This window comes from Gymnodraco acuticeps, unplaced genomic scaffold (assembly GCF_902827175.1).
Source record: "Gymnodraco acuticeps unplaced genomic scaffold, fGymAcu1.1, whole genome shotgun sequence".
Taxonomy (NCBI): Eukaryota; Metazoa; Chordata; class Actinopteri; order Perciformes; family Bathydraconidae; genus Gymnodraco; species Gymnodraco acuticeps.
Window position 1 is genome coordinate 210,284 of NW_022992128.1, and position 16,747 is coordinate 227,030.

At 42.1% G+C, this 16,747-nt stretch overlaps 1 protein-coding gene across 1 annotated transcript in view; it reads left to right on the forward strand.

The window, feature by feature from the left end:
* Positions 1–10,733, forward strand: part of LOC117538083 (TRAF2 and NCK-interacting protein kinase-like) — a gene marked incomplete in the record, with an annotated part of 93,548 nt that extends 82,815 nt beyond the window's left edge. Inside the window, 6 exon segments of the mRNA XM_034203611.1 lie at positions 5–139; positions 3,141–3,241; positions 3,625–3,774; positions 5,156–5,315; positions 6,163–6,302; positions 7,968–10,733. Coding sequence (XP_034059502.1) covers positions 5–139; positions 3,141–3,241; positions 3,625–3,774; positions 5,156–5,315; positions 6,163–6,302; positions 7,968–8,051 — 770 coding nt within the window.
* Between the last annotated feature and the right edge of the window lie 6,014 nt (positions 10,734–16,747).

A 16,747-nucleotide genomic window follows, 5' to 3' on the forward strand; every position in this document is an offset into this window, starting at 1 on the left:
ACAGGTAAGAAGAACAAGCTCCGTGTTTACTACCTGTCCTGGCTGAGGAACAAGATCCTGCACAACGACCCCGAGGTGGAGAAGAAGCAGGGCTGGACCACCGTGGGCGACCTGGAGGGCTGCGTGCACTACAACGTCGGTAAGACAAAACAAGTTCTTCCTGTTTCTACCGAGAGCTGGCCCCAAAACTGGCTCGTATTTTGAACGAAAAAACTGTTGGTCAAGAATGTCTGACTAATTCTGACTTTTGAGAAAAAAAACGATCTATTCTTTCTTGAACATCTTAGAATACTGAGAACCCTTTTCCACCAAAACCGGTTGTAGGTCAAGTTCAGAGCTAGTGCCCGAGGATAAACCCGTTCTTCCTCTTTCCACTATGACTATGTCTGGCATTAAGTATGGTATTCCTGTGACGCTATGTGTTTTCTTTATTATTTCTTGTTGGCTGTCTTCTATGTTGAAAAAGGGAAGCTTGATTTCCACCCCAAAGAAGTCTGAACTATTGCTTCTTCTCAATACAAATATTTGAATCAGTTATTCCTCTTTCCACCGCAACCGGCCCCGAACAGCTGGTCAAGAATTGAATACGTCTGACTAATTCTGACTTTTGAGGAAGAAATATTATCTACTTTTTCTTGAAGATCTTAGAATTCTGAGAAAAAAGTCAAAAGTGTTCCTAGAACTTTTAGTCAGGATTACGACATTGTCCTGAATTCTCAGGCTTACGTCGTCATTAAAAACTCACCTGTTCACCATGGCCTTTGACCCCTAACCCATCACAGTCCCCCTGCTTCCACTCCTACTGCTATTTATTACATGTTTTACTTTATTATTTGCCCCTTTGGGTCCCTTGAAAGTCGCTTTACAAATGTCATCTATTATTATTATTACGTCGTGGGCTGTGGCGAAATTAACCGTAGCAATATGTGAGACTGACCGTTGAGCGGCCCGACCAAGCAAGGAGGCAGAACGTCCAAATACAACCCGGTGTGGGCATTTATTCATCGCTGACACATGATTCACAGCCTCAGTTGCTGTCCACCTGAACACAGTCAGCAGCCACAAGGATCTCACACACCCAAAATCACAGAACACACAGAGCCTAAATACCCACACTAATTAACCCAACAAGACACAGGTGAGGGGGGGAGGAGACAACAGGGGCACCAGGTGCACACAATCAACAGCAACAGACATGGGGAAAGGGAACACTTTTCAAAATAAAACACATGTGCAATATACATAGCCAGAAGCCGTCAGTCCACAGTGACGAAGCCATCTTCGTCACACAATAACAGTTCATGGAGAGAGAATAAAGTTGAATGCGACCACACACTTGTAAAAAACACACATATAAAGTCAGGCGACACTAACCAGGCATTTGTGTGATACTGTTTTATTTGTACCTTACTTATAATGACCATCCGTTCTCAATTATTGACTGTTTTGAAGAGCAGCACACTGATTTATAAATGTTTGGGATTTCGGAAGATAAGGATTGAAGGAAAGCCCTCGATGAAGTAATAATGCAGCGATGGCTGAGTGGACACAACGACCTGTCTACAGCTCAGAATGCCCTCAGTGATGTTGGCGCTGATCGGCACTTCCTGTTGGAAACTCCTCTTCAGAGCTGACATGAAATCCATTTCCTGTCGAGGAAGTTTTATTTTATAGTGTGAATCGATTTCGTGTCGGATTTAAGTTTTATGCAAGTTGGCACACTTTTGGGAAGTAAAGGACTTTCCAAAGAAAACACATTTTAAATCTGTTTTTGTGAAATATTCGGACAAAGCGCCCCAACTGTTCTGTGACATCTTGGTTGAGTTTTCTGCACAAGTATTATATTATATACTTAAAACCCTTTAAATATATACATATCAAATGTATTATTCGACAGATGTTTGGTCAAGGAGCAGCGATGTAGGGACATTTTAAAAACTGAGACACATTTTTTTAATTAGACATTTCTTAAAGTTTAACACTCCTCTTTTCTTGTCCTTTTAAATCCCTTTATAGTTACAGAAAAGTATACATTCATATCCCAGATTATATAATTAACTTGTCTTCTTAACCCTTGTGTTCGAAAGCTGTTACCGTTCATGGTGTTCGCGGGTCAATTTTGACCCATGATTTATTTCAGTCTAAAACACACACAAAAAATGACTATCATCCAATATTGTTTTAACATAATCATAACTAACTTATTATGCATTCATAACCGTGCAATCTAAAAAACTAAATGTCATTTAATGTTATGGCACAAAACACATTACACCACATATTGCCCATGTGCATGTGTGTGTTCAGGTTCAAGTGTTACGGCCCGTCCACACTACAGCTTCAAAAAAAGCTTGGAGCTGGGCGTGTCTGAAGCTCGACCAACAACCAATCACATGACTCTCCCGCCCCTGACACACAAGCAGCGGTTTGATTGGCTAGAGCTTGTACTGGCATATGATTTGATTGGCTGACGCTTCCACCGCTTCCCACAATGCAGTTCGGCGAAAAGTGACGTCACCCCATTCAAAGTGAATGGGCAGACGCGTTGGAAACCGTTTTTGAAGCTGTCGAAGCTGGAGTGTGGACGGGCCGTTAGTGTACATATTCTTTGAGAAACGTGGAGTTCCCGTGGGGGGAGGGGGGGGAGGGGGTGGAGACCAGGTGCATGTTGCGAAAAATGATTGTTACAGTGGATGAAGGGGGAGGGGTGTCTAAAGTCAAAGATGGATCTTGATTGGGCCAAATTTGACCCCGACTGACCCACAACAATGCTGCTGGGTCTCCCCAGACCCGAACACCAAATTATACACTTTTTTTTTTTAGAGACCTTCAGACTTGGCTAAAATGGTCAAAACCTGTTTTGTAGTGTTTATATATCTGTTGTGGGGGATATCATGAAGCTTTGTTCCGATACAAAAAACTAGAGCGTAGTTATTATATCATTTGAAACGGGTCACGGGAGACCTAAGGGTTAATGACCGGCAGGGACTACCTGATCACGCACCTGGCCATGATGATGGGTGAGCCACCAAAGTTGCTAAACAGTCATCAGCAGCAGAACCTGTGTGCAGCTGATGCTAGTTTCTCACTCTCATGCCTTTTTCTTCTTCTAATGTTACTTTGTGTCTTCTGCTCCCCAGTGAAATATGAGAGGATCAAGTTCTTGGTTCTCGCTCTGAAGAACTCGGTGGAGGTCTACGCCTGGGCCCCCAAACCCTACCACAAGTTCATGGCCTTCAAGGTGAGTCAACGCCTCGCTCAGATGTCCAGCTCTTGTCATGTGACGTGTATACACTTTAAGGAGAATATCTTACATTGCAGTCAGCTGATGTTAAATCTACAGTGGCCTTTTAACAGCAGGGACACATGAATTAACCTGAAACATTTGACGATAAAATGATTATCTGTAAAACAAAAATATAATGCATATGATTTGCTTTTAACACACACAAAAAAAGATACACATATCATACAAATTGGGGATTATTAGCAGGGTTACAATGTAAGTAAAAACATTTTGTGTTTGTTGTAAAAGGGTCAGATGTTGTTCAGCTTGCTATAAATACTGACAATTATTTACCCTCATGATGCTCGAGCTGTTTTTCTGACCTGTGTGATTCTCAGTCTTTCGGTGACCTGGTGCACAAGCCCCTGCTGGTGGACCTGACCGTGGAGGAGGGTCAGAGGTTAAAGGTCATCTACGGCTCAGCTTCAGGCTTCCACGCCGTGGACGTCGACTCTGGGGCCGTGTACGACATCTACCTGCCCACACACGTAAGAACAGCATGCATTAGGCGCATTCACACTGCGGTACTTTTCCCACAAAGGTTCATGTGAACTTAGTTCATGAGAACTCTTTAGTTCTCATGAACTAAGTACAGATCGCGTTCACACTGGAAAAAGTCCCTGGGGGTGGATTAGGCAAATGAAGCCGCTGACGTCACTTGTTCTTCTTCTGCTTTGGGTTTACTGGCAGGCCGCAAACCACTTCACGGCGTATACTGCCGCCCAAAGTCCCCGGCTGGAAGTTCCCGGAGTTGGGGACTGGCTTCAGTAGAAGCTGCTGGGACTCCCAGCAGCTTCTACTGAAGCCTTCCGAGTAAATCGCCAGAACGCCGACACCTCCTCTCCACCGCTCCCATGTTTTCTTTTGTGTTGCCATAAGTTAGTCTCTCTGCGTTTCTGCGCTGGGCTAATGCTAATGCTAATGCAAGGATAATAAAATGGCGGCTTCACAAAACTTTTTGGGAGTTTTACGGGGCGTGGTTTGCAATCCGCCCAGCCAATCAGAAATATAGCTCTTTTCTCACAAGAGAGCCGCTCGAAAGTCCCTGCTCTCTAGCAGGGACTTTCGTGGGGGTAAAAAGGTTCACATGAACTAATTTTAGTACTGGCTCTTTTGGTGTGAACGCGATAAAAGAGTTCACATGAACTAAGTTCACATGAACCTTTGTGGGAAAAGTACCGCAGTGTGAATGCGCCTATTATGTACACACACATCTATTCAAAGGAGGTTTCAGAAGACAATCACTTCTCAGACTGAAAGGTTAGTGTTAGGTTAGTGAGCTGATGGGATTTGAGTTTTTAACAGAAGATGATTCAGGCCACAATATTTGTTCTGAGGTTAAAGTCTGACTTCTGAGAAATAATAATAAATATTCTCAAAGTATCAGAATTCATGATAAAAATGTGACATTCCGAGAAGTAAATAAAAAAATCCTAAAAATCTCAATTCACAAAAAAGTCAAATTTCAGAAAAAACAAATATATTTATTTATTTAATTCTCAAAATATGAGAATTCTGAGAAAAATGTCAAAATCTGAGACATTAAAAAAATATACATCTGAAAATCTCAGAATTCTGAGAAAAATGTCAAAATTCTTAGAAAATATTTCTTTTTTTTCCTGAAAGTCTCGAAAAAAAATTCTATCAGAAGAAGAACATCACTTTTGGTCAGATCTCCAAATAAATGTCACTTGTCCCTGCCCTAATCCCCTTCCGTAGAGTTTCCCATTGTAGCGGCTAACTCGTAAAAGGATCCATATCATATCATAATCCTCTGCTGAAGTTGATCATGAATGCTTTGTAATCAAATCACACATTTTCCCAGATAAAACTCATCACCAGACACCGTGTTGTTTTGTGTTTCTGCAGATCCAGACCCACATCCAGTCTCACGCCATCATCATCCTGCCCAACACCGACGGCATCGAGCTGCTGGTGTGCTACGAGGACGAAGGAGTCTACGTCAACACGTACGGACGCATCACCAAAGACGTGGTGCTGCAGTGGGGCGAGATGCCGACCTCCGTGGGTGAGTCGCAGGGGGGCACAAGTTACACAAACACCTGTACTTTCTACTTCTTACATGTTGAACTCAAATACCTGTACTTTCTACTTCTTACATGTTGAACACAAATACCTGTACTTTCTACTTCTCTCATTTTCCAAACAGCTGGTTCCTTTAGTTTGAATGTGTGTTTGATGCGTGATCATTATTCTTCAGAGTCATTGCGTGCCTATTGATTGGAACACGATCCGTGTATCCATCATTTCCTGGTCTTCTCTAAAGAAGAGGGACTAATGGAAACGTTGTCATGTTGCCGTTGTTCAGCATGGAAACATTCATTAGCTAACAATGACATTATTGTTCTATTAATATAAAGGGAGGTCAGGTACTCTTTAAAACAGCTGCTAGTTATGGGTACTTTTTACTGAAGTACATTTCAAAGCCTCTTTACTTTGACTTGAGTAAAGAAGTTTAGTCAGTACTTCTACTTTTACTAGAGTATTTTTAAACACGAGTATCTGTACTTCTACTTGAGTAAAGATGTGTGTACTTTTGCCATCTCTGCACACCTTATAGTTTATTATTAAATTCTCCCCGATGAATTGCTCATCATTGATTAATCATTAGCTAACACATGCTAACATATGCACACAGCTATTGTATTTCACCCACACAACCTCTAGCATTGATCATTCGCCCTACAGCTGCACTGTAAACACACACACACACACACACACACACACACACACACACACACACACACACACACACACACACACACACACACACACACACACACACACACACACACTTGAAAGGCATCAAGTGATGATCAGTATATCGCTTGGTTAACCTAAATACCTTTTTGCAGCCTACATCCGCTCCAACCAGATCATGGGTTGGGGGGAGAAGGCCATCGAGATCCGCTCGGTGGAGACGGGACATCTGGACGGCGTCTTCATGCACAAGAGAGCCCAGAGACTCAAGTTCCTCTGTGAGAGAAACGACAAGGTGAGACAGCAACACATCCTGTAAAGTGGGATAGGTTACTGTTCAGCGTTGGGCCTGTGTCCACATAGTGCCCTTTTTTTGGCAGAAAGGCATCTCACCAAAAATACACTATCAGAAATATGTTGACAACGTACCACCGCTGTTGACAGGCTAGTTTCGCCCCATTGAGTTGTATTATCTGCTTGTGCTTTCATATATTTGTTTAGGACATTTGAGAGGACACAGCTCTGAGAGTTGTGGAAGTACCTGCTCTAGTTTCTCTTCTCCCTTTAACATACTTTTCAGGTCTGTTTGGACATACGAGAAGTACACAATTAGAGAAGACATTTGTTCTTTCCTCTGTGGTTCTTTAGCCTGAATGGGACATGATGAGAGCTTTTGGGTACTGTAGCATATACAATGAGTTTCAGTTCCAGAAAGTTTCTTAGTCCACTTGTTGAATCATCCATTGATTAGGATTCTGAGGAGAAGTTGTCAATATCATACATTTACAGATAACTAGTAACTGTAACAGCATTAACCCTCCCAACCCAGGACATGAGGTTTCCTGTTTAAACTCAAACTGCAGCTGAGTGAATAATGACAGATGAAAAGACCCCCATCACCCCAGCCACAAACTGTTCAGTCTGCTGCCGTCTGGCGGTACCGCAGCATCCGGACAAAAACCACCAGACTCAGAGACAGTTTCATCCCACAGGCCATAAGACTGTTAAACACCTGAACTGTTGAAACAACATCTGCTACTTAGTAATTATTTATCTATTATCTAATATATCATTCCAATAGCTTGCATATAGACAGGGCTGCACATAACTGGTTCCCCCCCCCCCCCCGCCAAAAAAGGAGCACCGGATCATTTGAAAAAAGGTGCATTTGCGCACCAACATTGAGAGAGATAGAAAAGAGAAGAGAGAGATATTTGCGAGTCGCATAAGAACTGGTAAGATAGCAGGGTTTCCCACACATACAGTAGACTTTACTTGGGCGGGCCGCCCAGGTATATTAACGGCCGCTAAAGTATAATTCGCGAGCCATTTAGGTTTAATTTTTTAATCCGTCTGCGATCCCTCGCTCTACCCCTCGCTATCGCGTGAAGGGTCTGCTTTATGCGCTCCGCACAGTAACCGGCGAACAATTCATGAGCGTGCTCACTAGCGCACCTCCCCCCCCGTTCAAGAAGTCAAGTACCCCTCAAAAGGTCCGGTTTATTTGATTTTAAGGATGCGCACCAAGCAACTTCTCCAGGTGCTCCTTTGAGAACCAGAGCAACAAAGTTATGTGCACCCCTGCATATAGACTCTTATTTCACTACTTCACTTTTTTACAACTATTTTTCTTTTTGTATTTACTTTTTAATATTTACTTGCACTATATTTTTCTGTGTTATTGTGTTGCACTGTTGGAGAAGCCTGTGACCTAAGATTTTCATCGACATAACTACTCTGTAGCTATGTTCGTATGACAAACAAAGAACCTTGAACCTAATGAAGTAAGAAGTTGTCATCTTGCAATATGCTAATTTGATCTAATAGTTATCACCGCAATAAACGTAATAAATGTTGCGTTGTTGGAGGAGCTCAGGTCAGAAGATTTGTATTGCCTGTAGCTTTGAGCATATGACAATAAAACATTTGAATCTTTAACACCTCCATCTTTCTCCTTCAGGTGTTCTTCGCCTCCGTTCGGTCCGGAGGCTCCAGCCAGGTCTACTTTATGACTCTGGGCCGCAGCAACCTGCTCAGCTGGTAGAGGTCTACTTCTTTTCCTCTTCCTCCTCCTCCTCCCTCGCTAACACTGGATCTCAGAACCCACGGTCGATGTCTTTTCAGCCCTTCGGACAAACCAGAACAAAAACCCACGAGCAACCAGCCCTTTTTTCTCCAGTGTCAACAACAAAGACTTCACCTTTCCTCCGGAGCAGCAGCCGAGCTCCGGGGCCGCCTGCGACGCCTGAAGTGACGACATAAATGATTATCAGATATATGAATGAAAGTAGAAATATATTAATGTGAATTTAAGAAAAAAAGGGGGTTAACTACTTTTGGTTTCCCTCTCCGTTTTATGGTGCGATGGGATTTATTTTCTTTTTTTACTCTACATCCTTTCTCCTGGGCTGGTCAGTAATCTGGAGGTCTTCTACCTACTAGCACCACTTGTAATGCTACTACCTTCTGTCTTTAAGAAATCCCCCTGCTCTTTCATGTGAGTGTTTAAGAGGCCGGTAGGGTGGCAGTCTGTTGTATTAATACTACAGTAGTGTGTGTAAATGTACTTCTGTTTGGTCCAATTACTGCTGGCATGCTGGTTAGAGGTGGAGACGGTCAGCCTGGGGGAAACTTGTAAAAAAACCCGGAGCAAGTGGGACTGGAGAGTAAATATTTGAGGTAGTACTGTAAGTCTGATGGATGGGACTCGACAGGTGGGTGTGTGTGTGTGTCGTTCAAGTATTGTGTTGTTTGGACAGGTGCTTTTAAAAAAGGAGGGTGATAAAGAGAGAGAAAACGCCGAAGCAGATGGATTTCAGAATAGTATTTTTTCAATTATTACTATTATTATTCCTTGAAGATAAGTGTATCTATGTGGAGTAAAACATGTCTTTTACCTTGTTTTGTTTTTTTAAGATTGACGCACATCCACCCACAGTTAGCTTGCTTTTACTCTGAACCCACAGAAGTGCAAGGTGTGTTTGTCTAATAAGAAAAGTGATGTGGTCCAAAAGATTTATTGAAATAAAAAAGGTGTCTATGTATAATAAAAAGTTCATTGAATCTTCCAGATAGTGTCATGTTTTTAAACAGGATGAAACATGACTACATATACTCGCCTCGTGCAACTCGAGAACTCAAACTGCTGTGAATAGTCAAGATATACATTTAAAAAATATATACTAATGGTGGACGAAGGAGAGGAGAGAGTTATGTGTGTGAGGTCGGAGAGTTCAGTGTCATCGACAACATGTGTTCTAGGTGGCAGAGAGATAAACGCATGGTCAGCAGAGGAGTGTTTTTGTGGATTTCAAATCATGTCCCATTTGTATGAATGCAATGCACTAAGTGTCAAGAATGTAGAAAGACGTATTACTGTGTGGTGGTCCGAGGCATGAGATGATGTTATTTTTGCTTTGTATCTTGTCACAAGTGATCCTAGATGTTCAATTTCAAGTAAAGACAATTGAGAAGCTGCAGCAGCGGGAGCCTCTACGTCAGGTGTAGATATTTTCCGAGGGGGGGGGGGGGCTTTTTCCAAATGCCTTGCAGAGCTGATGAGGGTTTTTTGTTCAGACTCTGGATGTCAGTGTACCTGTGATGATGGGAAAGAGCAGGACTTCTCCTCACGGCTGTCTGCGGAGACGGAAACCCACTTTTACGGAGGAAGGAACCCCTCTTCTTTGTCCCCCCCCCCCTCGACTTCCTGCTCCAGCTGTTATTTAAGTTGTGTGTATATGTGAAGGACTGGGCGGCAAACGGCAGCATCGATCTCCTTCGGGCTGGACTTTCCTCTGTTTCATCTGACGTGACGTGAACTCGCCTCATGTCAACACACGTCGGGTCACAAACAAAGGGTGTGCTTTCCCCTGACGATGACATTTAAACACGAGGGCAGTGTTTTTGACAAGGTCTGTCAATCTGTTACCGGCCCTCTTACAGAAAAGCAGTTCTGATCCCTCAATGCTGTGTCGTCTGAGGTGTGTGTGTGTGTGTGCAGTACTACCCAGTGTGTGTCTCTTATGCATCAAAGCCTTGATGAATGGCTGTATTGACTTCTTAAAAAATAGTGGTTTTTATTGATATTCTTAATGGGTATAAAAAATAGATGAGAGATAAGTCTGAAAGTTGCATTGGAACCGTGCCATGGGGGCAGCATTTAAAACATGTTAACCTATTGTTATGAAAATCACTACTTGGAAATCCATTAAAAAAAATCACTTGAAGCATTGTGTATTCTTAAGTTTTAGAGCTAGTCGGAAAGCTTAACAATAGTTTCTGTAGGTCTATGTACACGTAACTATGCGACTGCGGTGGTTTAATATTATTACGCTCACCATAGGTGGAGAAAATGTTTACAGAGGCAATGTTTTGTTACACTAATGTGCATCACGATATTTATGTTTTAATGCATACGAGTCTTTAATTCTTTGTTTTTGAGCCCGGTTATTGCTGGATATTTTCTTTTCTTTCGTCATCCCCACTTAATAACCTACTTTCAAAACAATAAGAGAACACACGTGTTCATTTCAGGTATTCACATAGCGCTGCTTCTCGTGGAAACATGCAGTAACGCTCGCTGCAGGCTTGGATGTGAGGCAACGTGTTTTTCCTCTGCTGTTTCTTCCATGCTACTCTAACTTATGTCCTCTCTGTGTATGACAGGAAGTCATGTATTTTCCTGAAGGTTTTTTTCTTTGAATAAACTTTAAAAGTAATTTTAAAACAAAGAGTTTGTCCTCTCTCTTACGGGCCTCTTGCTGATGTTTGTTCCCCAAAACACACATGCAAGCATGTTGAAAAGAGACGTGTTGAAACGCTTGTCACACGTCAGATGCTGGTTTCAACAGGTTTCCTTCATATTACCAAAGAAACAACATTTTGCAGATGTTGGTTTTTACATTAACCCACACTGTTGAGCAATACTCGAATGATATAACATCTAAAAAATACATAAGCTTTAGTGTGTCGTAACTTCAAGTTCTTTGGGTTTTATGTGTGGTGTTGCTTCAGTGGCTGTCTGAGCTCAGCTGAAAAGAGAAGGGTCATTTTCTGAGGATGTTGTAAAAAGTCAATTATTCGCATGAGCAGTTTGATACCTGGAAGACAGGGTTTTGAACCACAGTCCTTGGTTTCAGTAAGGTCTGGTTATAGTAGGTCTTCAATCTAATGTTACAAACTATTGTGGTTGAATGCATGTGAACTAAAATGTCTCACTCTTGGTGACGAAACAATGGCATTTATTTTCTGTGTCGTTCCCTGTGAGAGCAGACCTGAGGGATGTCTTCAAATCTCCCTACAACTCCTTCCTGTATCACGAATTTAAAATAAGCTTCCTTAAAGAGGTCATATTCTGCAAATTCTCAGGTTCATATCAGGATGTAGTGTCTCTACTGCAGTGGTTCTCAAAGTGGGGGGCGCAGAGTAGGGCTGCACGATTTTGGGAAAAAAATCGAATTGCGATTTTTCTGACAAATATTGCGATTCGATTTGTGATATTTGTTTTTAAGCGACCCAACGGAAGTTTATTGTAAAATGCGGCCATATCTCCGGCTAGGAAGGTCGTATCAACGTGCTCCCGTCTCTAGCGCCCCCGCAGCCCGAGCTACGAGTGAAATAACTAAACTTACATGAAACTTCCGTTGGGTTGCTTTAAAGTCAAGCTTCAGTTTAAGATACACCCTGTAATAGAAACATGTGATGGAGCATTACTAACCTGACTCAGACGGTTTGTTTCACCAAACCATCTAGGAAAGCTCCATTGGAAGCCATTTGGAAAGGGCAGGCACTTTCAGAAATACTTGGCAGGTGATTGGATCAATCTGTCTGTCACCTTCTATCATGGGCCACTTCTGATTGATTAAAAATGGCTGGTACATGTGGAGCAGAGCACTTCTGATTGGTGTGGATGACTGACACACAAGAATAAAACAAAAAAAATTGTAAAAAAAAAAAAGTAAAAAAAAATTGCGATGTGATAATCGCATCATTACAAATCGCGATTTCGTTTTAAAATCGATTAATCGTTCAGCCCTAGCGCAGAGTCATGCCAGGGGGGGCCCGAGAGACCAGGAGGAAAAATTGTTATAAAAAAAAATATATCATAATTTGAAAAATAAAATAAAAAAGCTCGGCTCTGTGTGTGTGTGGAACGAGCCATTTTGTGTGCGTGCGCGAGCGAGAGAGCGCACCGGTACTGGAGATCGTTGTTGTTAGCTTCTGGTGCTATCGAGCTACGCTAACGGATATAAGGAGTTGTTTCAACAACAAGGTGGAGGAGAGTCCTCTCCTGTCAGACTGAGAGACTCAGACCCCGGCCACACGAGGACGAAAACGGCTAAACGCATAGGATTAACGCAATCGCAAACAAGCTTCCGTCCACACGCAATAGTTATCCGGATAGTGTCTGCCCACACGAGACCGCTCCGTTTAGCTCCAACCGCTGGAGAAGCTGCAGTACATGCAGGAGCCTGTACGTGGCGCTGTAACTTCCTCCACAAAAGCAGCGAAGAAGCATGGTTGTCATGGTTGCCCTTCTGTTTATTCTCCGCGGTGGGGGCCGAGGGAACCGGGCAGAGTTTTTAGCCAGTCAACGTGTATTAAAGTTTAAATCTTCCGACAAAATTATAAAAGTGCCGGTCAAAGGTCTTCTTTGTTATTTATTGAGCTTTAAAACAAATGAATAATGACTCTATATAATATAATAATATAAATACACGGAGCCTCTCTTTTTCCTCCCTCTCTTCGGACAGCGCCAGTGTCTGTCTCATGCAGCAGCTGATACACTAATGAGTGACCCGGCCGACAGTAAAAATAAACATATTTATAACTAGTTTAGGTAGTTTGAGAGGTGTCTCCGTCCTGTCAGATTAGACTTCACTCGCGTTTATGTCCATATCGAGAGAAAGATAAATAATCTGAATTCAGTGTGCAGTTTACTTTGACGCGGGGGTGAGCAGCAGAGGTGGGGAGAGGCGGGGCTATTGCACAATCATTATCAGAAAATGATCGCTGAAGCTGCAGTACATATCCACAAAAGCAGCGAGTAAGATCCCCCTGGATGTGTAAGTCTGCTGTAGATGTTGCACAAAGAACTGTAGCATGGTCAGTAGCGTCCGGAGCACGATAGCAACTCTGCGATCCGCCATTGTTGTTGTTGTTGGTGGCGAAACACATCAGCAATGGCGCAGGGTACGCGGAGGTGAGCAGCAGAGGTGGGGAGAGGCGGGGCTATTGCGCAATCATTATCAGAAAATAAGCGTATAGGGCGTACACACGGAGCTGTTTGACCCCCCAGAGCGTTGCGTATGCCGTTCTATCCACCTTGGGACCCGTTATCGTTTCCTCAGTCGTTTAGTGCCGTATGCGGTCGTCCTCGTGTGGCCGAATGGTCTATATGACACTAAACAGTAACGCAAACGGCCGTTTTCGTCCTCGTGTGGCCGGGGCATCAGTGGGTCTCAAACGTTTTGGTCACCATTAATGTAAACAATTATTTCCGAGGCACACGTTTATATGATCATTATAGTTATAAAAAAATAAGAGAATAAATGAAAAACAGGTATGAAATAATATATGACAGTGAAACAAGAATAAAGTTTAAAAGGGTGATTTGTAAAATATCCATAAAGATAAAGTAAATCTGTTAACAGTTCTGTTTCAAATGGGAGATGTATCCATAGATCTCTTCATTTTGCTCTCAAAGTGCACCAGATTGATGCTTTTAACTTCAATATTTAAAAATAAATCTTCCCGGGGGAGCTTGCCCCCGGACCCCCCTATGTGAGGTCCACTCACCACCTGTAAAAATAGCACTTTACCCCTGCTGTGCTTACACCTATATGCCGTGAGCTGATTATCGAGCCTTCATTGTAACAGTCGCGGGTACACTGTGTATATGCGTGGGGATTGTTGCAGTAGAAAGTTCCACTGTAGTGACCGGGACATTAATGGGAAACCCTAAATGTTCGAGCACCCTCTATGAAACGTCAAGCTACCCCATAAATCTCTGGCGCCGCCACTGAGCCTAACTATTTGTGTTGGGGGGGCCCAACTTTTTTTTTTCTCCAAAGGGGGGCCTGACAGAAAAAGTTTGAGAACCACTGCTCTACTGGGACATGTCTCCATGCTTTAATGTTCAAAAAGCTCTTTATTGTTCTCATACTGCCTGTGCTGCAGCACCTCTTTTCACCCTCTGTCTGAAACCAGAGCCCAGTCTGCTCTGATTGGTTAGCTGGTCGGCTCTGTTGTGATTGGGCAACCGCTTAGAGAGGTCATGTACAATGTGTTGGAGGGCTAGCCAATAGAAGCGTAACATAGTGATGTCACTATGTTCAGGAAGTAAACAAAGGTGTAGCGGGCAAAATCATAGAAAATAAATGAGAGAATTAACTTAAAAGTAAACCGCTGCTGAGGCACCAGATAGTGAATATTATGCAAGGGCAAATTAGAAACTCCTGGAGGGAACAGAGGGATTTTAGGATGTTGCAGTCATTTACATGAACCACAACCTATATAACACACAGCAGGAAAGGGAAAGCCCAAAAAGCATAACATGACCTCTTTAAAGATGTTAAAACAACGCAATAGGCCGTATACATTTTGACTTCTAACTCAATTGTTGTTCCTGCATTCTCGCCAAATGTCACCAAAATAACCAGCAGTTTTTATTATGCACAGAATGTTCTGCTATGCAGTTGATTCATAATATTTGGACAAAATGATTACAAGATGGGCGAATATAATAACACCTTGGTGGGACTGGTGCCCGGGAGGTGAATTCCTCAGCGGATTAAAAACAGCTCGTCTCTCAAAGTGTTCAGTCATGGGTCCAGCGAGTATCAGGACAGGTGGTGAGCATATCTGGAGATTTCCCAGAACACGCAACACGTCTAACTTTCTCAATCGGCCGTGTGTTTATGAACGCAATGTTCTGTGTGGTAGATCTACTGGGAGAACACTGCGAATGTGGCCGAATGACTGTTTTTACTGGCTCATTTTGTACAGACTGTTTCCCCCCCGGCAGACAAACATTAATACACATCAAGTCCAGGTAATGATTACACTCCCCAGGAGAAGAGCTCATGTTGGCTGCTGTCATTTGAGTAATATTGTCATGAAGAATATTGTAGGAAAACACTGATTTTGGGGATAGAGATTTGTGTTTTAGGAATAAAGCTGCAACTTTCCAATTAATACAATTGAGTTTCAATTACAAAGAACTGTATAAGATTTTACAGTGTATATAATTACCAGAAAGTAACAATATATAAATGTTTATACTCTATTCAAATAAGGTTCAACAGTCACAAAACCTATAAAGTACTTGTGATCGATTTTAATTGTTTCTAAGCACGTTTTGCTGAGTTAAAGGGTAAAGGAAATCCAAAGTAAGGATTCATGGGCAGAAGAAGGCAATGTGAGCAGAACTAGAGTATAAACGTATATACAGTACATATTCAAATAAGGTTCAACAATCACCTATAAAGTATGTGTGATCCTCATGCATGGCCATGGATGCAGAACTTCAGTGCAAACTAGTGAGTACTTAGCTCTTTCTTAACGTGATCAAGTGAAGTAAGCCTTTTAGTTGCAGGAATGAAGAACTCAAGACTCTAAAGTATTTACTAAAGTATGTCCATGGGATCACAGTGTGTCCAATAAAGATGGTTAGTCACGTTGATTTAGTTTAAAAGTGCAGGTTGTGCTTGTAATCCCTCTCTGTAAATCCAAACAATAAACATTGTTCTGCTTTGACTCACACTGAATGAAATGCTCGTGCACTGGATCCAACCATCCAGGTATGGGATTGATGCCATGACAACAAGGCATCTATCTTAGATTGCAGAAGAGTACTCGTGTCATAAGTGCGTCTAATGTCTATAATGGAAAACCATCAATGTGTCAGCAGAACTGACTTATCCACAATAATGCACGATGGGGGACGCCATGGTTTCCACGCAGGGAGATGACAGAGCCGTGAGTCACATCACTCTTACACAGCTGTTCCTCAACGTGTGTGTATACAGGAGAGTTGGTTGCTTCCTCTAGCACAGCCTTCAGTTCATATTTATGCAATAATTGAACTGCTTTGGCAACAGTCTGCTCTGCACACAGACACACTCTCATGTCTGGGAGAAAGACCTGAAACCAGAGGAAACTCGCCTAGATTAGCTTACAAACTGGAAGCAGAGGCGAACAGCTAACATTTCTGTACCCACAATTTAAAAAGAGACCATCACATGTTTCACTGTTTTGTATAAAAGCTAAAAGCAATACATTTATCCATTAGATTGTGGAATATTGCAGGAAATAAGATCTTTGGCAAAGACACGTTTATGATACTTACATGTTTGGTTCAGCAGCATAATCCTCACATATTAACATCACTTTTGAAACCTAAATGCAATCGGCAGAAGTTTTTTTTTTTTTTTTTTTTGTCGCTGCTTTTAATTGAACTATTCATATCTTAAACTGCACTGTAACTTTTATCCATGTACTTTTTCTTTTAATGTTTATTTTATTAGCTTTTCTTTTTAATGACTGATTTTAGATGCCATTTTCTTAATGTCTTTCATTTTTTGTAAAGCACTTTGAATTGCCTTGTGTTGAAAAGTGCTATATAAATAAACTTGCCTTGCCTTGCCTTGTGATAGTAGGGACAGATCTTTCAGGCAAAACACGTTCAAAAAACTTCCAGACCTTCTGGATATGAAGACTAGTTCCTGCAGCTTTCTATAG